The sequence below is a fragment of the Tenrec ecaudatus genome, chromosome 8, assembly GCF_050624435.1.
Source record: "Tenrec ecaudatus isolate mTenEca1 chromosome 8, mTenEca1.hap1, whole genome shotgun sequence".
Lineage (NCBI taxonomy): Eukaryota > Metazoa > Chordata > Mammalia > Afrosoricida > Tenrecidae > Tenrec > Tenrec ecaudatus.
The window spans coordinates 83,685,434-83,707,645 of NC_134537.1; the positions used below are offsets into that span (position 1 = coordinate 83,685,434).

Here is a 22,212-nt window from a genome sequence, read left to right on the forward strand (position 1 = left end):
TCTGAGGAGTTCTCTGCTAATTCAGGGCTTCTTCCCTCTCCATATGAAGTTGGCTGTCAGTTTTTCCAATTCTTTGAAGAAGGATGATGGTAATTGTAACAGCATAGCATCAAACTTATATAATACCCTGGGAAGAACTGACATCTTTACTATATTGAGTCTTCCGATCCACGAGCATGGGATATTCTTCTATTTGTGGAGGTCGCTCTTGGTTTCTTGTAATAGTGTTCTGTACTTTTCCTCACACAGATCTTTTTGTTTTGTAGTCAGGTATATCCCTAGATATTTCAATTTGTGCTTGGCTGTTGTGAAGGGTACCACCTTTTTGATCCTCTCCTCCGTGACCTTGTCCGATGTGTACAGCAGTCTGACAGACTTCTGTTTGTTGATCTTGTATCCTGCCACTTGAGGCAGAATTTCTTTCTTAGGGGAACCTCAATTTAGTTCTTAAAGTCTTTCAATGGATTGGAAAAGGCCCATCCACAGTAGCAGAGTTTTCTCCCCCTCCCCCATCCATTAAAGACAATTTATTGCATATATTAACCACATATACAAAATATCTTCACAGAAACATCTGGATTTATGCTTGATTAAATAACCACATAAATAGCCTAGCCATATGGACACACAGAAAAGCCACCACCCCTGGTCATACCCACTTAAGAGCAGGGCAAACTTGGTCGGGCGTGCCTGTGATGGGCCATGTGCTTGGTTTAACACTTGGGCACCACCTTCTTAAACTCCCTAGTCATTTTTTAACATGAGGTCTTGGGTTTTCATTTTGCAGTGGGCCCTGCATACTATGCAGCTCATTCTGCTTCAGAATTGGATCTTGCTCCCAAGGCTATGGACCTGTGTCTCCTGGATGAGCCACAACGATGACGTTCAGTCCAGGCAAGGTGGACAGGTCCTCGTGGCCACTCCACTTACCTGACACTTCATCATATTCTCCCTTGTATTTGCCATTTTATACACCTTAACCTAGGAGTCCTGCTGTAGTGGGTTACACAGCAGGCTGCTAATATGAGATCAGCAGTTCCAGTCCACCAGTTACTCCACAGGAGAAAGATGATTTTTGTTCCTGTACAGACTCATAGCTTCAGAAACCCCAAGGAGAGTTCCACCCTGTCCTACAGGGCTGCTATGAGTTGAGTTGAGCACCTTCATCTTATTTTCCCAAACTAGAAGACAGATTTATTGAGGGCGGGAACCTATTCTTTTAATTTGCCCAAGCACTTGGCACATAGCAGAGGTTTAACAAAAGCTTGCTGGAAGAATGGCCGCAGGGTGGTGGGAAAATCAGAGGCAAACCTGAAATTAAGTTAATAAACAGGAAGAGCATTTTCCAGGTAAGTCCAAGACCCAGCGGAGGGAAGGGAGGGGATCGATGAGTCTACAAAAGAGCTGCCTTAGACCAACTGGCACATCATAGTCCACAGAGACAAAGATCTCCATCCTGGACACCAGTGAGCAGTGACTAGAGCCATCGGAGCTTGGGTGCACCCATCTAACACTCAGGAAAACAATTCATCCAAAGAACTAATGGGCCATGCAAACCTGAAACCCAGTGTCCACTAGCCTGAGGCCAGAGCTAGTTCCCACTACAGTCCTTCTGATGAGGATTGTAATAGAAGGTCCTGAACAGAGTAGAAAAAATATATGGAACCACCTCAACACTGTATAAAAAAGACCAGGTTTCTCGGTCAAGTAGAGACTGATAGAAGCACTGAGACCATAGCTGTAGTCACCTTCTTGGCACGGAGCAGAACTCTGTTTTCAGCTAACAGGCCGGTCTGTTAAGTTAATAGTAACCCTTGGAAGGTACCCATACCTTAGAGTAACCAACCATTTGAGATCAAAGAGCATCACTTACAAATTTCAGAAGGGTTAGGAAAGGGGGAGGAATGGAAATAAGAATCGTAGGGAGGAAGTGGGATAAGTGGTTATATTGTGGGGCTTTTAATCCATAGGATGAAACAAATTATGTATGCAAAAGCAAAAACTGAAACTCATTAAAAACAAAACCAAGCCCCCTAAGTGTACTGGTCAGTCCAAGACTGATGGAATCTGGAGACTACGGCTTCAGTCAACATTTTACATCTGGAACTACACACACCCCGCATGGCTCAATGTTTCAGCTGAACCATAGCGGATCGGTGAGCTGAACAATAGCCTCTGAGAAGATATCCCTTCTTCTCATGAACCATTTGTCATTGAGAGGGCCGTAGTTACCCATGACAAGGCTTAGAAGGACTGGGAAAGAAAGCGAAATGATAATAACAACAAACCACAGGAAGATTGCAATGTATTTGCAGTTAATGAGCAGACACAAAATGCGCATGAATTGTTGAATGGAAATGGATTTGCTTTCTAAACCCACACCCATTTCACAATAAAGAGGGTGCTGTTGCTCCATGCTGTCGAGTGGGGGCACAACTCCGAGCACCCGCGGAGACCAGGGTGAAACACCCCTGCCCTGCACCATCCTCACCAATGTTTGCATCGTGGAGCCTACTGCTGCAGCCGGGGCCAATCCCTCTTGTCCAGGGCCTTCCTCGTTTTTCCTGTCCCTCTACTTTAGCAAAAATGTTACTTTACCAAAAGTTACAAAATTATCATCAGAGAAACCAGCGGGAAGAGAGAGTGGATCATTCTTGGTCTTTATTAAAAAGAGGGCTTGGCGGAGGATGAAACCCTTCTCCATGATGCTGCCATGGAGAACACATGATGTCATGCATGGATCGGAGCTGCTCGCGGGCTCTGCTCCGCCCCCTTCCCTTCACTGGCGACCTGCTGCGGCCTCTCTCTCACCTGTGTCTCCTTGCTTCTGTGCCCAATCTGGTCTTTGTTTTATTAGATCTCAACAGTAATCTCATTTACTACACTGACACAGGCTCATTAACCAGATACAACCCTATTCCCAAATGGGATCATATCTGTAAGTATTGAGGTTAGGATTCCAGCACTCACACACACACACACACACACACACACACACACACACACACACACACAGACACACACACACAGACACACACTCACACACACTCACACACACACTCACTCACACACACAACACACTCACACACACTCACACACACACTCACACACTCACACACACACTCACACACACATTCGCACACACACACACACACTCACACACAACACACACACACTCACACACACACTCACACACTCACACACTCACACATACACTCACACACAACACACACACACACTCACACACACTCACACACACATACTCACACACACTCACACACACAACACACACACACACACTCACACACACTCACACACACTCACACACACACTCACACACACACTCACACACACTCACACACACACACACACAGTTGTGAGGTGCCACGGGGTCAGGTCTGACTCATGGCGGCCCTCTGTGGCGTGGAACAAAACCTTGCCCAGTCCAGTGCCGCCTTTGCCATTGTTATGTGGGAGCCCCTTGTGACGTCCCCTGTGTCAACCCAGGCCCCCGAGGGCTAGCTCTTCAATGAAATCAAGGAGCGCCCACTCCCCAAACATTGCATGCTGGTGATCGGGTGGGCAGGTGGGCCCGTGAAGGTGGGTTTAGGTGAAGCGGGCAGAGTCCTAGGGAAGATGGAAACCCACCTGAGCATTTGAAATAAACAAAACCAAAAACCCCGAGGAGGACAGAAAGCCAAGCATGGCACACAGGAGTTCTGTGCGCCTGGCGGGGCACCAGCCAGTGGGATCCACTGCCCAAGGAGTCTGGAAGGGAGCCCTGACCAGACACACCAGGGGACTTTCACTCCCTCACCAGCCAACAAGTGGAGTCCCGGCGGCCCAGCGGTTAGCGCTTGGCTGCTAGCCTAAAGGCCAGAGGCCCAGACCCACCAACTGCGCCCCAGGAGAAAGGTATGCTAGAGTCTGCTTCCGGAAGGATTTACAGCCTCAGAAAACCAATGGGGCCGTTCTACTCATGAGGCTGCTATGAGGCAGATTTGACTGCTTGGCCCTGGGAGCTAATGGGTGCGCCCAGCCAGCAGCGAGCATCTATGGATGTACAATCACTGACCTCCTGGACAAAACATTTTAGGGGTTCTCTTCCTCCTGAGAAAAGAGGATTCTGCGTTGTCAGCTTGGGGAAAGGGATGCCTATCATGGAGATGCCAATGGGAATGTGGGTGCTGTGTAAGTCCTGTTCAGGTCCCTCCATCCGGGAGGAACAATGAGGACAAAGAGGAAGGACTTCTGGCCAGAACCAGGCTCATCTTGATGGGGTTGGAGGAGCTGAGGATGCTGCCGCAGAGGGGCCAGGCCTTGACACCTTTGCTCCGTCAGGCCCGTGAGCCTTGGGACCTTCGACCGCATCTAAGGCACTGGAGGGCAGGGGGAGGGCAGAGGAGTGGTGCGGGCGAGCTGAGGTCTCATTTCCACTTCAGTAGAACACTTTCTCCAGGTACGCATTCAGGAACATCCCAGTGGGGTCCAGCTTCTCTCGGATGGCGCAGAATTTGGGGAAGGCGGGATACATGTTCTCAAAGTCTTTTCGGGTGCAGCTGTGGGCCTAAGGGGTAAGCAATGTCACTACAGGCCTTCCGGTCGGAGCTGGCCTTTCAGCAGGGCTGCAGACCGGGCACCTGTGTCACTGCACCTACAGGCAGGGCACCCTCAGGAGACATGCACAGAAAGGAGGAGCCTCTGGGCAGTACAAGACCAAGATGGTAGGACTGCCCTCACGTCTCCCATCCCCATTCCCCCTGCTCTTGTGAGGCAGCAGAGAGGGCGGGCTCTGGCCCTGATTCTATAGCTATGGAGTCAGTGGGACCATAGAGGAGGGGTTCGGTCACTCAAAGAAGAAAGAGGCTATTCCCTGCTTCCACCATCAGAGAAGGAAATCTTCCTGGAGGAAGCAGCGTCCAGTGGACAGAAAGATTGGTAGTCTCTGGACTGAAGGCAGGCAGGGAGCAGTGTCCCTCCTCAGCCCTTAGCAGGCTCTGGGGCCAGTCACCTGTACATGATGTAGCAACTGTCCCTCTGGAAGAAGAGGCTCAGCAGGATGTCATCCCCCTTGGTGAAGCGGACCTGCACGGGGTAATGCGCCACCTCACTTCTCAGAGACCCTCAGCTTCCTGTCTGGTAAATGGGATTACCGATCCTGGCCTTAGCCTGCCCGTAGGGTTTTGGGAGAATAAAATATACTCAACGGAGGGAATTCTCTGGACATGTGCAAGTACCAGTTGCAGACGAGAGATCGCAATCCCTGAGCCGGCTTGGAGACCAGAGAACAGAAAGGGAACTGGGTCTGGGTAGAGTTGGGAGCCTGCTTCTCTTTGGGTTTTTCTCAGCCCGGTCTTTCCTAACATCCTAGCTGGGGGTCACCAGAGGGAATTGAGGTGTCTCCTGCTTAACCAATGGCTCATAAGCAGCTATCTGTCTGGCAGTGAGACTCTGAGGAGAAGCTCGTCTTACCTTGGCCCAGTGGGGCCGCCCCCCAAATTTCTTCATGATGGCCTCATAGGCCAGCCAGTAGTCCAACCGTGGCACATCCTTGCCGTAGGGCCTGAGGAGGGCAGAGGGACAAAGTGAGGCCTTTGTCCTGCCTGGTGTCATTGCCCACAGCCAGCACTTGACATTGCAGATGGGGAGGTTAAGGCCTGGCTCTGCTCCCAGGGGCTCTCAGTCTAACAGGGACATAAGACAGAGTTGGCAGCCACCCAGTGACTCAGGCTTTTACTCATGTGTCCTCAGAAGAATTGAGACAACCGCTGCTTTGTCTCACATGTTTTCAAGTTGCACCTGCGATTTAGCATATATTTGAATAATTTCTGAGAATTTTGCACTATTTAAAATGTACTTTGACCAAGCCTGGGAATTTCAGAATGACCTCATTGGATGTGTGCAAGATGCGGCAGCCATATCATGGCCCATCAGTTCTGGTTGCCCAGCCAATGAGCCAGGCCAGACATTGCCTGAAAGAGGCTCACTGCATGTGACAAAATATTCAAATAAGCAGGTGACTATGCATCCCCATAGTGTCCTCACTCCTTGAATCTGAGCTCTCAGGTGTGTGGAGGGGGAGGGGGAGGGGTGAAGACAGGCAGGAGAGCTGAGCCTTCCCTGTCTATCACCTAGGAAACCAAGTCACCCCCTGCCCTTGTGCCCCCAAGAATCTCTCTTTTCTCGCTTTTGTGGGACTCCCTTTTTCCATTGCCCCCTGGAGTCCTGGACGCTGAGGCATTAGACTCTAGGGAAACACTCCAAGTAATGCACAGGATGGGTACAAACAAATGAAAAACAAATGCATCGCCATCGAGTTGATGCTGATTCACAGCGACCCTATGGGACAGGGTAGAACCGCCCCAGTGGGTTCCCAAGACTGTAACTCTGTGGGAGTAGAAAGCCCCGTCTTTGTTCCCCACAGGGCCTGGTGGGAACCGCTACCCAACCAGGGCTCCCCAGGACTGGGACGGACATGGGGAAGGAGGGCTCCTTGCAAAGCCAGAGAGGGGTGTCTTGAATGAGAGGTTGGGAAAGAGGAGGTGGAAGAAAGGCCTATTTATTTCTAGCCGGGAATTTGTTTTTAAAAGAATGGAAATGCAAGGTCTGGAAATGGGCTTCACCTGTCCCTGTCCCTGTCCCTGCACCTGGCTGGCCGGCTGTTGCATGCCTAGCTAGGCAGAGGGCAGCTGTAGTCCGGCCTCCAGTATCTGCCGGCACCAGAACCCAGGAGGGGTGCATCCTATCATGGTTTAGCATCCTCTTTTTTGGCTGAACTTGAACTTGGTCTGTGGTAGTTGGGGAATTTTATGTCAACTAGACACTCATGGCTAGAGGGAGAGCCCAAACCTGTCAATAAAGTGGCAGCTGGACGAGGCCTCCTTGGGGGTGTGGCTTCAGTGTGCGAGGGAGGGACTCTGGGAACTGTCTCTCTTGGCCACTTCTTCCGCCTCACTGGGACCTCCTTGGGCGTGTCTGCCGCCAGGGGGGCCCACATGGGGCTGACCCTGAGAGCTGCTGACACCCTGTCCTGTTTCCACTGCCTTTGGATCCGCGTGACTCTGCACCCATGGGCCTGTGGTCTTCCCGCTGCCTGGTTCACCATTCTGTGTCACTGGCATGCGGTTGCCTGAGTCTGAAGAGGGCCTTGTGGACTAGCATCAGACTTATGGACTTGAGTCGAACTGGGCTGGGCTGCCCTCTTGATATATAATTAATTCTTGATATAAAGCTCTTTCTTATACGTAGATGAGTGTCTCTGGATTTGTTCTCTAGACAACCTGGCCTAACACATGGCTTCAGCATCATCCTCAACAGAGCAGCCCAGGCTGTCAGCATCACTGACCAGATAAAACACATTTACCATCCCATAATATTATCAGCATGATAAATGGTACTCATTCATATTACGATAAACATGTGATGGCATTTGTGTTTATATAACAAAGGCTAGAAAACAGTTAGGTGCCCTGGGACCATAGAGGAGGGGTTAGGGCACTCCAAGAAGAAAGAAGCTATTCCCTGCTTCCACCATCAGAGAAGGAAGTCTTCCTGGAGGAAGCAGCATCCAGTGGACAGAAAGATTGGTAGTCTCTGGACTGAGGGGAGGCAGGGGGCAGTGTCCCTCCTCAGCCCTTAGCAGGCTCTGGGGCCAGTCACCTGTACATGATGATGTTGATGTAGCAACTGTCCCTCTGGAAGCAGGGGCTCAGCAGGATGTCATCCCCCTTGGTGAAGCGGACCTCCACGGGGTAATGGGCCACCATCTTGGGGTGGGCCTCCAGCATGGTCTTCAGCTCCAGCAGCACCTCCTTGGTCTTCTCTCTGCACTCAGCGGGGGAAGAAGTGAGATAAGAGGGGCCCTCGCACAGGCCTCTGCACAGCCTCCCAGGCACCCCCCGCAGCAGGGGCTCCCTTCTCTTGGCGGGTCCATGTGCGCCTCCTCTAAGTCTTCCTGATGGAGGGTGGAGCCTGAGTGTGTGTCTCCCTGGTAAGCCCACCTGCTGCTGCTGGCTGGGCCCCAGGGTTTGTGGCCTTGAGGGCCCCCCGAGGTACGATCGCAGCTGTCTCCTGTCCCCAGGCCTGCTCATCTTCAGGCAGAGTATAATGGCATGCTGGAAATGGCACTCCAGTTCTTATATTTCTGCCTGCAGAGGCTGTAGGCCCAAGCCACAGAGCACAATGGCCGAGGCGTCCCCTGAGTGCCCATCACAGGAGAGAGAGGGGGCATTTGGACTTGAGATGGTTTGGAGTTCAGAAGAGGGGCTGAGTCTTCCTGCCCCTGGCACTGCCACTGCCAGCTGATCTCTTCCCAACCAGGACCGACAGCAAAAAGAGCAGCTGGGTCAGGGCCCAGGAGGCACGCCCAGCACACGCTGACAGGCATTCGCTGACCTGTCCTCTGAGCACCACCCAGGGACAGGCCAGTGCCGAGGCCAAAGCTTAGTAGAGGTTACCGGGGTAGGCGGGTTGGGGAGGGAGCCGCTGCTTTGGAAGCACCGAGTGGCTTCCGTTTTTGATGGTGGAAACATCTCGGTGGGCCTCAGTACATCGGTGATGGTTGCATATGCTTTAAGGCAATGGGCCCCGGGGGCTGTACAAAAGGGAATCATTGAATTGACTGAATGGGTTATTTCATTTTTATAACAGATAGAAAGAAGCTCCACACTCCAACTGGAAGCCTGTAGTTGCCCTCTCATCCCCCTCCCCCCATCTCCTGGATGGAGGGGCAGACCTAGCAGGATGGGGGCACCTGTGACTGGCTGACCTGCGTGGTACAGAAAGTGGGTACAGGGAGTGCTGGCTGGACTCAGAGTCCAACGTCTCTGGTTCTGCCTCTAGTACTGCTGGCTAAGTAAGATCTTAGCATCCCGGAGCCCAGGGGAGCTGCACAGAGGCCCCCAAGCCCCTGTGGCCAGGCGGGTGGGTCCCCCCGTCCCCCGCCCATGGGATGTAGCCAGGCGGGATGGTCCCCCCCTCCATGGGAAGGAGGTGAGGAGGGCTGTGGTCTGTGGCCAGGCGGGATGGGTCCCCCCCGCCCATGGGAAGGAGGTGAGGAGGCTCTGGTCTGCTTCGGCTGTCCCGGCCTGCAGTCAGACGCAGGGCAGAGTCCCTACCTGGGGATGGCCCAGTCCTGCACATGCTGCTGGAAGAGGCACTCGTAGGAGAAGATCTTGTGGCTGAGGTTGCTGCTCTCCTTCTTCACGCTGAACAGGAGCCGGAAGAAGCAGCGGTTGATCCAGCCCACCAGGCACGGCAGGAAGGTGCTGTCACAAACAGAGCAGAGAGGCTGCACAGGGCTGCCTGGGGGCTCCCCACAGCAACCATGACACTGCTGTGGGTGTTGTTAGCTGCCATTGACTTGGTTGCTGAGCATGATATCCCCAGGATCCACAGTATGACACCCTGCCTGGTCCAGGATCCATTGGAATTCAAGCCACCGAGAGCCATGGGAGATACCGAATCAGTTGGAATCACCGAAAGGTTAGCAGCAAGACGCATACTGCTGACAGCGCCCAGGGACTTTAGAAAGCAGGGTCTTCCTCTAACATGGTTGACCACTTAGATTGCTTCAGTGGAGTCTCCGTGGTTTAGAGCGTACGCAGCCGATGTGAATATCACTCTGTCGTTCTTGCTCCGCCCAAATGAACCCCACTGCCACGGACTTGATTCAGACTCCTAGCTTCCTACAGAGGGTTTCTGAGGCGGTCACATCTCTATGGGGTGGACAGCCTCATTTTTCTCCTTCAGAGCAGCAGGTGGGTTTGAGCTGCCGACCTTGGGGGTCGCAGTCCCTGCTTTCCCAACAGAACCACCAGGCTCCTGTCGTAGGAATCAAGGCTCTGAATAACCCATTTCACCCTTCCCCTCGCGATCAGGCTGGTTTTACCACGACTGCCACCTTATTAGAGGAACGTGCACACACACACACACACACACACACACACACACAATCGGGCGTGGAGAATGGAGTTTGGAGAGTAAGTCTTGGTGAGTTTCCCAAAGCAAAGAGTCTGATGACAAGCGCCTTTATTTGTGGCCCAGGAAGTGGCAAGCCCTTGGGCAGGGCCAGTGTCATCCCAGGGACCATAGTCTGTAAACTGAGAACACAGACCCCACTACTAGCCGCTTATAAAAAAATCATGTCTTCAAAAGGCTGCCAACGATGGTCAGGTGGGAAGGGGTGGGAATGACTAGACTTTATAGGAAGCAGGTTGGCGTGACCGCCGAAATGAAAACCCACTTTTCCCCTGACTTCACCAAGCTGGCAAGGATAGAGGCACAAAGCCACTTGCTAACGTGTGGCCAAAACCTGTGGCTGCTGAGTCACTTCTGACACACGGTGACCCTGCAGGATGAGAGCAGACCCTCTGGGGGTTGCTAGACTGTCGTCTCCATGGAAACAGACTGCTGCATCTTTCTCCTGCAGAGTGGCTTGTGGGCTCAAACTGCTGACCTTTCAGCCAGAGTAGCCCCTGCCCAGATGCTCAGCAGGCCAGGCGGTGCAGCAAAGGCTTTCTCCATCACATCTGTGCTCAATCCACAGTCGCACAGAGACTTCAGACCCTGTGGGATTACAGACAACACCAGGGGATCCAGGACCTCTATTCTGCCACCGAGGTCAGGCATGAGGAGCACAGCTGAGGCTTGCTCTTCTGGGAGGGAAAGGAAGTACCATCCGACTTTGCCCGCACTCTTTGGTCGTTCCGTCTGATGTGTGCTAAGAGCTCTAGTTTATGTGTGAGTAAGCCTAGCACAGAGAAGCGGAGGGATTTCCCAGAGTCACCCAGCAGGTAATTGATGGGGTAGGTCAGAGTGCAGGTCCAGTTGAGTGCTTAGACCATGCTATTTCCATCCCCCCATGGGGCCTGAGTTTTTCTAGGACCTGTATGAATCGGAATTTACTTGATGGCTCTGGTTTGTGTATTTATTTAATCACCTAGCTAGCTAGCTATCCCAAGTGATGGGAACGTGCTGCAGGGCGGCGTCAGGTGGGGAAAGGCTCTTGCCTCCTTCAAGGTAGGTACCGTCTGGTGTCAGAGAGACCAACCTGGGCATAAGGGGGCTTCCCCCGGTGGTATCCTGTCCAGGGCACGGGGTTGATCTTATCATAGAAGCTGGGAGCTAGGACAGCTCTGGCTTTGCTCCCCTCCTGGGGCCTGTGTCTCATCTGCTTTTTTTTTTTCAGAGCTTCCCTCACCATCTCCATCACCACCAACACCACCACCACCATCAATAGCACCTCCACTACCACCACTACACACTGCCCTTGACTGGGGACAAGAAGCAAGCCCCTTCCTTTCAGGGTTTCTTCCCCAGATAGCGGTGGGCCTCCTCAGCGCAGGCACTGGTGGGGCACAGGGAACTGAGCGGTGACCAGATAGGCACAGCCCCCACCATCACAGTTACACTAGTCTTACCGGGGCACACACATTCAACCAGCAACTCCTCAATTAGTCATTCATGCTCATGCCTATATCCGCGGAGCTGAGGGGACGAGGCCGGGTCAATGCAGTTACCTGAAGCCACCACAAGGGAGCCCCGGGGACTGAGCTCTGAGGCTTGGAGCTGCTGTGGGGTGTCAGGGTTCTGGCAGAGAAACGACCACTGTGATTTAGAGTCCAATTTATGTGGTTACACGCTGGCCACAGACCCACACACATAAAGCTGTCGAGTTATCTGTGATGGAAGCCGAGCCTGGGTGAGAAGACCTGACGGGGCATTTTCTGCGCTCTCTCACTATCCATCATCTGGACAGAGGGGTGGCTTTCCCCAGGCTCCCGGACATCTTCTTGTCCCTTCCTGCTCAGATCCAACTAAGCCACTTCTTGTGCCTGCCCCTCACCATGGAAGCCGTCTGATATCACCTTTGCTCCCCTACACTGAGCAGGGCCGGCCCCTTGAAGGAAAGGGGCAGACTCTTCTTTTGATGCCTGGACTCAAACGGGTGCTCAGCTCTGACCTGAACAGCAAGCTAAGAACACAGGGCTCTGGCCTCGCTGCCTTCCCTGCCCAGCTGCCTGGCTCACGAGGGAGGAGCGCACTCCAGCCCGAGCTTGCCTCATGATCCAGTCACTGTGCCCTCTGGAAAGGCCTCTAGACTTTGTGCCTCAGTTTTCTCATTTGCAAAGTCTGAGTGACGCATCCTACCTCCTGGGGGTGTTTCAAACAGCAAAGGGAATAGCACAAGTCACAGACACAGGGCAGGGCCTGGGCTACAAGAACCAAAAAGCTCACTGCTAGCGAGTCTGTGCCAACACAGAGCAACTCAACCCGACCGGGTAGAACTGCCCCTGTGGGTATCCGAGACGGCAACTGTTTACAGAAATAGATAGCCCCATCACTCTCGCGGGGAGCAGCTGATGGTTTCGAACTGTGGACCTTATGGTTAGCAGCCTAGTGGGTAACCACTATGCCACCAGTGTTCCTTGTGCTACGAGAGGCCCTCAACAAAGCAAACCCCCTTTATCTACTACTAACTACTAACAGCTGCAGATTCCTCAGGGAGAACTTGGAAAGGCTTAATTAATGTTGGAAACCTGAGTTTGTTGAGGTTAGCAGGAAAATAGGGCCAACACGGCATCTTTCAGCCTCAGACCCTTCTGGCTGAGTGGTAGCCCAGGCTGGCCCAGGATGACTGCCATGGCCAGATCAGGGAGAGGTCCTCTAGCCTGGCTGGAGGGTCCCAGAGAACCAGACTCTTGCTTGGCCTGGGGAATGCCCCAAAACAAACCCCTCAATGCCTGAGTATGCTTGCTATTTACATGTACCCAGCTGTGGACACTTGGTATTCTCAGTCTATCTAGAATCCACCCATTCATTCACCTCTCTCCATCTTCACTGCCACCCACTGCCATGGCCATCACTCGTGGGTGGGTACAGGGACTCCTCTCCTCCTCTCCCCCTGCCCCTGCCAGTCCAGTCTTCACATGACTCCCTCTACAGAACCCCCTCCTTCAAAGCCACCTGTGTGGATGGTCTTGAGAAGAATGGGAAGTCCACAAGACTTCATTGTGCTTGTGCGGAACCTGTACACGGACCAAGAGGCAGTTGTGGGATCAGACCAAGGGCATACTGCATGGTTTAAAAATCAGGAAAGGTGTGTCTCAGGGTTGGATGTGCTCACCCTACTGAATCTGTCTGTATGCTGAACAGAGCATCAGAGAAGCTGGATTACATGAAGTAGAATGTGGCAACATCAGGTTTGGAGGAAGGCTTATTACCAACCTGCAACATGCAGATGACACAACCTTTCTTGCTGAAATTGAGGAGGACTCGAAGCATTTGCTGTTGAAGAGTAAGGATTTGCAGCTTTCAGTGGGGACTTCAATTCAATGTGAAGAAGACTAAGATTCTCACAAGTGGACTAATAGCTAACATCATGATCAATGGAGAAAAGGTTGAAGTTGTCAAGGGTTTTGTCTGGCTTAGATCCACAATCAATGCTCCTGGAAGCCACAGTCAAGAAATCAAAGGACACATTGCATTGTGTACATCTGGTGCACACGACCTCTTTTAAAATGTTGGAAAGCAAGGAAATTACTTTGAGGACATTGGCATACCTGACACAGCCATGATATTTTCAGTGACCTCATGTGCATGTGAAAGGTGGGCCTGGAATGAGGAAGAGTGAGGGGAATCGGTGCATTTGAACTAAGATGTTGGCAAAAAAATATTGAAAGTACCATGGCTTGCCAAAAGAATAGATCTGTTTTTGTAGAAGAACAGCCAGATGCTCTTCAGAGGAAAGGATGGTGAGACGGATGTCTCACGTACCTGGGGCCTGTGGTCTGGAGAGAGCAGTTCTTGGAGAAGGACCGCATGCATGATAAACTGGAGGGCAGCAAAAAAGAAGGCCCTTGACCAGATGGACCGACACATCAAGGGCTCAAGCGTAGAACTATTGCGAAGATGGTGCAGGAGCAGGCAGGGCTGCGTTTTGTGGTACACAGGTAGGGTCACTATGAGTTGGATCCAACTTGACAGCACCTACCAGCAACAACCTTCAAACCCTTTAATGACATCTCATTGTCCTTAGCCTGGCCTCTAAGCTCTGCCTCCCTGCCCTCCTCCTGTTACCCAAGTCAGCAAAGACCTGGACGAGACATCTCCTTGTCTATTCACAAAGTCTGTGAGTTTCCATGCCTGGATCCAACTGCATCCCCGACCCAAGTTCGTGTTCATGCCGGGCTGCTGGTTGTGGCCAGGGCCTGCCCAAATGGAGGTACGTACATGGAAAATGACCATACCCTCTGGCAGCCTGGGGAGTGGTTCTGGGGTAGTAGAAGTCAGAGTGGGATAGACCAGGACTTGAGTCCTCAGGAGGGAGGCTCTGAGATACAGGAATCAGACAGAATGAAGTCAGCTGCAGAAAGTTGCTAGAATCACCAAGACTTTCAGTTCCCAGGCTTCAGAAAACACCTCTGTAGAAGAGACAGACTGTAGAAACGCAGAGGAACCGAGGGCTGAGGGGCAGTCAGGAACAAAGGTCAAGGACAAATAGAACCTTTTAGAAATAGAGGATTATGGGAGAACCTACTCCACCAGGCATCAAGTTTTATTACAATTAAGAGAGTATCCTTTCCAAGAAAGTGTCAGGAAATCTGGTTATCATCTGGAAAAAATAAAATTGTTTGACTATTTCACCCAGAGGTCTAAACCTATTCCAGTTGGATTAAATGTAAAGCTAAATTAAAACAGCATCTTTTTTTATGCCTCAGTGTAGGAAATTAATTTTAATTAGCTACAAAAGTCGCCAAATAAAAGAGCAGATGAAGAAATGTGATAAACTTAAAACTAAAATATCTGTATATTAAGACACGGTAAAAATTAAAGACAAAGTAGGAACTGGGAGAAGATGTTTGCAATCCTTACAGTCAACAAGGAATAAGTGCTCAAAATAAAGAAAAATGAGCTCTTATAAAATCAGAAGAAGAAAAATCACCCAGTAGGGGGAAAGGACAAAGGGCATATAATAGGCACTTCACAGAAGAGGAAACCTGAATAATCAATAAACTGAAAACCGTACTAGCCATCGGGTAAATGAGAATGGAAAACCAGAACGATAAATCCTTTCATGCCACCAAAATGTAAAGGTCTTCAGATCGTGATGTTGACAAGCCAATGGAGCGCTGAGAATCGTACAACAAGCATTGACAATCTTATCACGCTGGGGGTGTTAATGTAACCTGCCCATTGGGAAAGCAATTTAGAACTATCCAATAAAGCTGAAGATGCTCCTTACTTGGCCCAGCAATTCTATTCATCAGTAGATATTCAAGATTTTTAAAAAGCATCAGTAAAATGCTTCAACTTGCCGAATGCTCGCAGCAATATTCTTATTTGTAATGACCAAAGGGGAGAGCTAAAGTCGATTCTGAAGACACAGGTGCATTTTATACTAATCTTCAGACCTTAAACATTTGCTGCTCATAGTATTTAATACCTATCCTATCTCATCATTACGTATAAGACTTTACCCCCTATCTTGGCTGAATAGAGAGTCACCACTCGATGGCCCCCAAGCCTTCATCACTGACCATTCCCGGTCCAGTGCTCAACATGGGGCCTGAGCACAGAGATGGACCCAGGAAGGAGGGGGAGAGCAGGGAAATGTAGAGATTCTCTTTTTTAAATTAAAAAATTATGTTTAATTTTATCTGATATGTCATAGATAATTTTTAATCCTTAAAAGAAAACTATTTTTGAAGACAATGTAAGTGTTCTTGACCATGTGTTCTCAATGCTGGCGGTGCATTTGAATCACCTCTGGGCCATCATGGCACCTAGCCACTGTTTTGTTTTATTTTTAAAGTCCTCAGGAGATTTGACTATAGAGGCAAGATTGAAACCACACCCTAGACCCACTGGACTGGCGTGCAGATACAAAGGCGGGGTGTTGCTCTTCTGCTGGACCCCATCATCTCCAGCACGGGGAAGAAGTCGGACAATGGTGCCATTGCGCTCCTACCTGATCCAGAGCAGGAACTCCAGCAGATAGAATCCAACGGCATAGTCCCAAATCCAGCTGGCCGAGGACGAGGGGGGCTGAGAAACAGAATTTGTGATCACCTCAGGGTCAGGTATGGCCCTCTTCTGACCTATATATCTGGTGGCCCCTTAGAGGAATGTGTCTGGGGTGGCTGTGTGTGAGGGGTGACCTGCCTGCCAGCACAAGGGAAAACCTGCTTCATAGTGACCTAATTGCCACTCCCAGCTCCTTGTATTTCATGCTAGGTATTGAATTCGTTTGCATGAGGCAAAAAAAAAAAAGAAAAAAGAGAGGAGGAATGGCCATCTGTCCCTACACTCGAGAGTCTATGAGCCCAAGAACCTCTCTGGACCCGACACCAGTGTCTTCCACACAGCAAATGCCATGGCCTCTGCCTGAGTCTGCCCCATCACGGCGTGTTCCCTGGACTGGCCTTGTTCTCTTCTCCTGGAAGCAGTGTCTTTGCTAAGGACATGAGAGGAGAGACTAAACTGCCCATTTCTTCAGCTTCAAGAGAGGGAATGCTGGAGGCAAGGCCGGCTACATTAGATGCCATCTGAGGCCTGGTTCAGCTTTCTAGCACTCCAATGGATCCTGTTTTAGTCTTCTGCTGCCTCCTCCACATCTAGGCTGTCTCTTGACCACCTCTACTTACACATCCCCAGTCATTCGCATAGTGGACCCTCATGAGCAGCCCTGGTACCATAGTGGTTATGAGTTGGGCTGCTATTGGCAAGGTTGGTAGTTCAAAACCACCAGCTGCTCCTCAGGAGAAAGACAAGGTTTCCTACACCTATAAAGTGGTGCCTGGTCCCCCAGCATGCGTGTGAGTGCACACTGTGTGCAGATGGGGAGGTTATGGCTTGTCACTGGCAGTCAGTCTTCTGCTCACTCTCAGATCCATCCTGGACAACGTGTCACCCCCCCTCCCCGATGGCAAGGGGATAGACAAGGCATCAAAGCAGGAATGAGGCTCACAGCTACCTTGTCTGTGTGATCCTGGTATATGACCCGGACGTTCTCACTGTGGGGAAACCAGTGGAAGCGGAAGTATTCAGACTTCTTCAGATGGCTGTCCAGGTTGTCAAGGACCTGACCTCGGCAGAAGGAAAGGGGATGGTTCTGGTTACTGGGGGAATGGTTGCCAGGCTTGAGGGGAGATTTGCAAGGCTCCGTGCTCCACACCTGTGTCAGCACGGAACAGCCACCTGAGAGGGCAATAAACACCTGGCTGCTGCTGATGCCTTCCATGACCCAAAGGAACCCTGTTTTTCAGTCAGGCTGGGGAAGTACAGGGGGTTCAAGCTGGCAAGTGTCCCATTGGGCTCCTTATGGTTTGGGTGGCATAAGGGCTGAAGGGTTGATACTGATTTCTAAAGTTCCTTCATCTTCTAAGTGACTGTGGTTGCATCCTGACAAGAGGGCACCGAGCCAGAAACAGTGGAATTTGCGATTGAACTCCCCAAAGGCAGCCCCTGCTTCAGCACCACTTCCATCAAACTGAACTTAGACTTCACTCCCTCTCCCTCCTTCCCTGCATCTTGGTAGCATGGGCTGAAACTCTCTCTGGGGCCTAGAAATGAGTCCTTCCCCTGATCTAGTTTTGATCAGTTTGAAAGATTATATTGACCTGAACTTCACAAGAATCACTATTGAGGAGCATGGAGTTGGATCTTCGATGGATGGATCCAATCCTGCGTGGGGAAAAACTAGAAAAGGATGGATTTTTAAAATAAAGTTTTCATCCAACTGACCATTGGAGCGATGTTGTATCAAGCACTAATATGGATACTGGGTAGGTCAAGGACTACTAGCCTCAAGGTTGGCAGTTCAAACCCGCCAGCTGCTCCAAGATGAAAGGCGAAGCTGGCTCTTCCTGTAAAGGTTTGCAGCCTTGGAAACCCTGCATTTCCAAGGTAGTTGTGAGTTGAAATGAACTCGAGGGCAGTGCCTTGGGAATGTTTTGTAAGATCTCGACCCTCTTGGAGCTAAGCATCCACAAGAAGAGGGTGGGGACAAATGTGAAGAAGCAGTTAGCCAGGGTCACCGCACACAGGCATGACCAGCATGGCCAGTCTAACAAGGACAGTGTGGACACAGTGTCTTGATCCACATATTCCTCCCCTGAAGAGAAAGGAAGGGGGAAGAATCGAAGGGAAGCGGAAATGGTTGAGAACCTGAGTTCTCAAGCCTGACTTGACATTCAGGAAGCAATTGTCACGCTTCCTGGTCCTGGCTTCCTGTGCTCCTCCTGTCGTCCCCCTCTGGCTCCAGACCACCCCAGGGTCAATCCACCCAGAGAGGCTGCTGCAGGTGTGCAGAGGACCATGATGCTGGCGGGCTGCAGGCAGCCTGGCACTTGGGGCAGCATGGTTCATGGCCCCAGTGAAGGTGGGGCAGCTCCTCAGAACCTTCAATGGCATCGAAAGCGAGCGGATGCCAAGTGGAGGCTTCTTTGTGCTCAAGGAACGTCAGGCCTTTTGAATGACAGACCCAGTCAATATCCCTTTTGGATTAGAGTGGGGATTTAAAAATTCACTCGCACAGCCAGAGAGAAGCGAAGATGCACCAATTGCACTTTGCAGAGACCCAATTCTCCCCTTTCCCCCTTCTTCCATTTATTTCCTTTGAGGCAGCTGGAGCAAGGTCACTGTCGCAGCTTTCCATCTTCACTTTAGTTTCCCCCCTCCAGGCCTTTTCAGCCCATTACAGGCTGCTCTGAGCAGAGAGCGCAAAGGCAAGTGAAATATGGGACTATTGATCGCACACATCTGCAGTAAATCCCAAGGCTGAAAAGGCCACCCACCCTCTCTGGCAGTCCTTGTTTATGGCCTGTGGCTGCTGGTGGGGAAGCTGATGAGGAGCCTCTGAGAAGCCACTGCCGGGCTGCAGGGCTGCAGAGAACTGTAGCAGCAGCCCGTTCGGAGAGAAGGGCAGAGAGTCCGTAGATTTGCTGCCTCACCGATGCAGGGGGTGGGGGGAGGAGTGGGGAGTGGAGCTTCCTCTGTCAGGCACCTGCAAGAGGAACCAGGTCCCCACGGGAACGCCACGTGTGGACAACGAATACGGAAGACCATAGAGGCGATGGCCCTGAATTGTGGTGTCGGTGAAGACTGTGGAATTGGGGTGCCAGATCTGCATTAGAAGAAGGATGGCCAGGATGCTCCTTCGAAGTGAGGATGTCGAGACTTCATCGCAAATGCTCTGGGGGCAGGTCATTGGGAGGGCCGCCAGGCTCGTGAAAGCAGAGAATCAGGGGAGACAAGGAGGACCCCCACGAGATGGACTGACACGGTGGCTGTGACAGTGGGCTCACACCTAAGAACAGTCGGAAGGATGGTGGAGGACTGGGCAGTGTTTCGTTCTGTTGCCTGCAGGATCATTATGCATCGGAACCGCCTTCCTGGCACCTCACAGCATCAGTAGCATGGACTGGAGGCTCCTTCACCCAACTCCAACACCCTCTGAGGAGGAGTGTAGCAGCCTAAGCCAGTTCTATGCTCGCTGTGGTCAGCCATGGTCCCTTCATCACCAGACCCAGGGGCCAACTCCAGAGTCCCTGCAGCATCTGGTCTCTGCTGGCCTCTCACTCTTGGAAACCCAGCACCCAGTGTCTCCATGATGTCACCCTCTCCTGGTGGTGTCGTCTTATCCATTGGGCTGCAGTCCACACTCCCAGTAGTTTGTAAGCACAAGCAGCTCCTTGGGGAAAAGACCAGGCTTCGCCCTCCCATGAACAGTTAGAGTCTCCGAAAGCCACAAGGGTTACCACGACTTGGCACTGACTCATCATTCACGGCCCATTTGAAACCCTTAAACTGATAAGGGTTGGCACACATGGCTCTGAGGCAGCAGGGGTGTGGGAAGTTGGAGGATCTGAATTTCCTCTGCAGCTACTCCAGGGGCAAAATAGCACTAAAGGCCAGAAAAGATACTGGCAGCTACTGACGAGGAGCGGAGCAGGCTGTCCCAGGTGTGTGGGAGAGAGGAAAGAGACCCTGGGCTGCCCACAGAGGCCTGAGAAGGCTCCCTGGGTGGCACTGCACTAGGGTCCCTGCTGCATGTCAGATGGCGTGGTCACCACATGGGAAGAGTAAGAGAAAGGCCAACAACACCAGAGGCAAGAGGACTGTAGATAAACCGCTTCCAAAGATGCTCACAACATCATCCCATAGTGCTATGGGTTAGTCCTTGGATCATGTGAGCCCAAATGCTAGGTGCATCTTGGTCTGCCCTTGATCAGCTTGCCCAGCACTGGAAAGAAGTAGCGTGTCTTGTCAACTTAGATCAGTAGACCTAGAGATGGCCACTAGTTTGGTTCAGTGGATTGTGGTTGATGGAGGAAGGCCCCAGGTGGCTCTAATGAAAAGAACCCAAACTCGAAGGGACTTGGAACCATATATTGGTATGCTGTGACTCAATGAGAAGTGGGGACAGAGCCAGCCAGGCCTTCTAGGTCTGTTAAGTACTACCCATCATCCCAGCAGACACCCACACATCAATCTGGTCAACCACCCACCTCGCTATCCATTTAGCTACCCATTCAATACGGCTTCTTCATTTATTAAAAACACTTGCCAATTGGAAGCCACCCTTTCTGTTCCCTGGGGTCCAGAGGCAAACCTCCTGTGAGTGGCCATAGGTGTACAAAGGTGGCGTTTATTCCATCCAGCGCATACACTTGGCTGTGAGAAACCATCTAGCTAACAGGAGCACTGGGCATGTTGTATGACTCTGTGCGGCTGAGGGTAACCACGCTCAGTGGAGCAGTCAGTCACAAGGGCAACGTGCCTCTGTGGCAGCCTCTACCCAACCCCCTTTCTTGGCCTTATCTCTACCACCCCTGCAATTCTGAGTCTCGCTGCCCTGCTCAGAAAAGGTTCTGGCCATGGGATCCCTTGGGCCCAGTGCTCACTGCCATTGAGTCAATGCTGACTCATGGCCACCCCTGTGGGTTTTCCTGGAACTGTTTTTGGGAATAGAATGGCCAGTCTTTCTGCCAAGGAGGTGCTTGTGGTTTTAAACTGCTGACTATGCAGATCGCAGCCCAGCACCCACCCACTACCCCACCAGGGCTCCATCTTGGGCCCAGAGAGGGGGTGAAAAGAGTCAAGACCTCCCCCCTACATTCAGAGAGCCCCCCGAGCCACAGGGAACTTTCACTGAAGCACAGCTCCTTGTCAACAAGGACCCCCATCTGTTTTCTGAGGCAGAATGGTAGTACGAAAGGGTTCTGTACCTCTCTCAGGGTGGAGGGGAAGGTGGTTTCTTGCAAGTGGAACTGGGGCACGCACTGCAGGGTGAGGCTGAGGACCACGCCGAGGCAGCCCAGGTGCACCTGCGCGGCCTGGAACAGCTCCACGTTGCTCGATTTCGAGCACTGTATGATGGCCCCGTCCGCCGTCATCAGCGTCAGTGATACGACCTGGCCGAGAGAGAAAAGCCACGTTCAGAACCCCCGGCAGGGAGCCCGCAGTCACCTGAAAGGTCCTTGTCCCTGTGTGTTCCCAGAAGACCGCAGAGGGAACCTTCCTCAGAAGGGTTTTCAGTCACAGCCGGAAGGGTCTCTGTTTGGGGAAGAGAGTGGCAGTGGAGAAGGGGAACCTATGTGTGTTGGTCATTGAATCGAACCTCAGCAGAGGCTGGGCTCAGCCATCCAGGAGGCTCCTGCTGCCCTGTCTTCAGGCCACACTGACCTGTGGACCTCTGTCCGGGTGTGGTCGTCACCTAATCTCCTGTCAATTTAAGGACTGAGTGTAGGGGTGGAGTCTAGGCTGTCAATCTGGAGATCGCCAAAGTGACTTCTGTGTGGGCATGGCCTTCTGAGAATTCTGGGAAATCAGGCACTTCTTATCTCTCTCTCTGCCACTCCCTGGGGGACATTGCAGAAGACAAGCCACAAGGACATAACCAGACCTGGGAAGCCAGAGAACCCACAGAGAGACCCCTGCCAGCGCTGAGATGCTTACAATGCCACTGGACCCAAAGACTTTCTACCCACTGGCTTGTGATTGTCCTGCATTTGGCTTCATTGCATGTGTTTCGTGAGTCTGAAGAGAATTTTCTAGCTTGGTATGGGACATATGGGCTAATATCAGACTATGGCTTTGGACTGGACTGGGCATGGATGTTTTCTCAATGTTCAATTCCTCTTGTGGATAAACCTCTCCCTTATACACATGTGTGTTTATGAAGGTGTTTCTCTAGTCTACCTAGACTAA

The 22,212-nt window shown here is 51.6% G+C and overlaps 1 protein-coding gene across 1 annotated transcript in view; it reads right to left on the minus strand.

The window, feature by feature from the left end:
* Positions 1-4,438: 4,438 nt before the first annotated feature.
* Positions 4,439-22,212, minus strand: part of LOC142455458 (L-gulonolactone oxidase) — a 36,355-nt gene continuing 18,581 nt past the window's right edge. The window contains exons 6-12 of the mRNA XM_075557204.1: positions 21,231-21,416; positions 16,976-17,083; positions 15,971-16,047; positions 9,117-9,266; positions 7,660-7,824; positions 5,473-5,563; positions 4,439-4,567 (exon numbers count right to left, since the gene is read on the minus strand). Coding sequence (XP_075413319.1) covers positions 4,439-4,567; positions 5,473-5,563; positions 7,660-7,824; positions 9,117-9,266; positions 15,971-16,047; positions 16,976-17,083; positions 21,231-21,416 — 906 coding nt within the window. The remainder of the gene's footprint in view (positions 4,568-5,472; positions 5,564-7,659; positions 7,825-9,116; positions 9,267-15,970; positions 16,048-16,975; positions 17,084-21,230; positions 21,417-22,212) is intronic.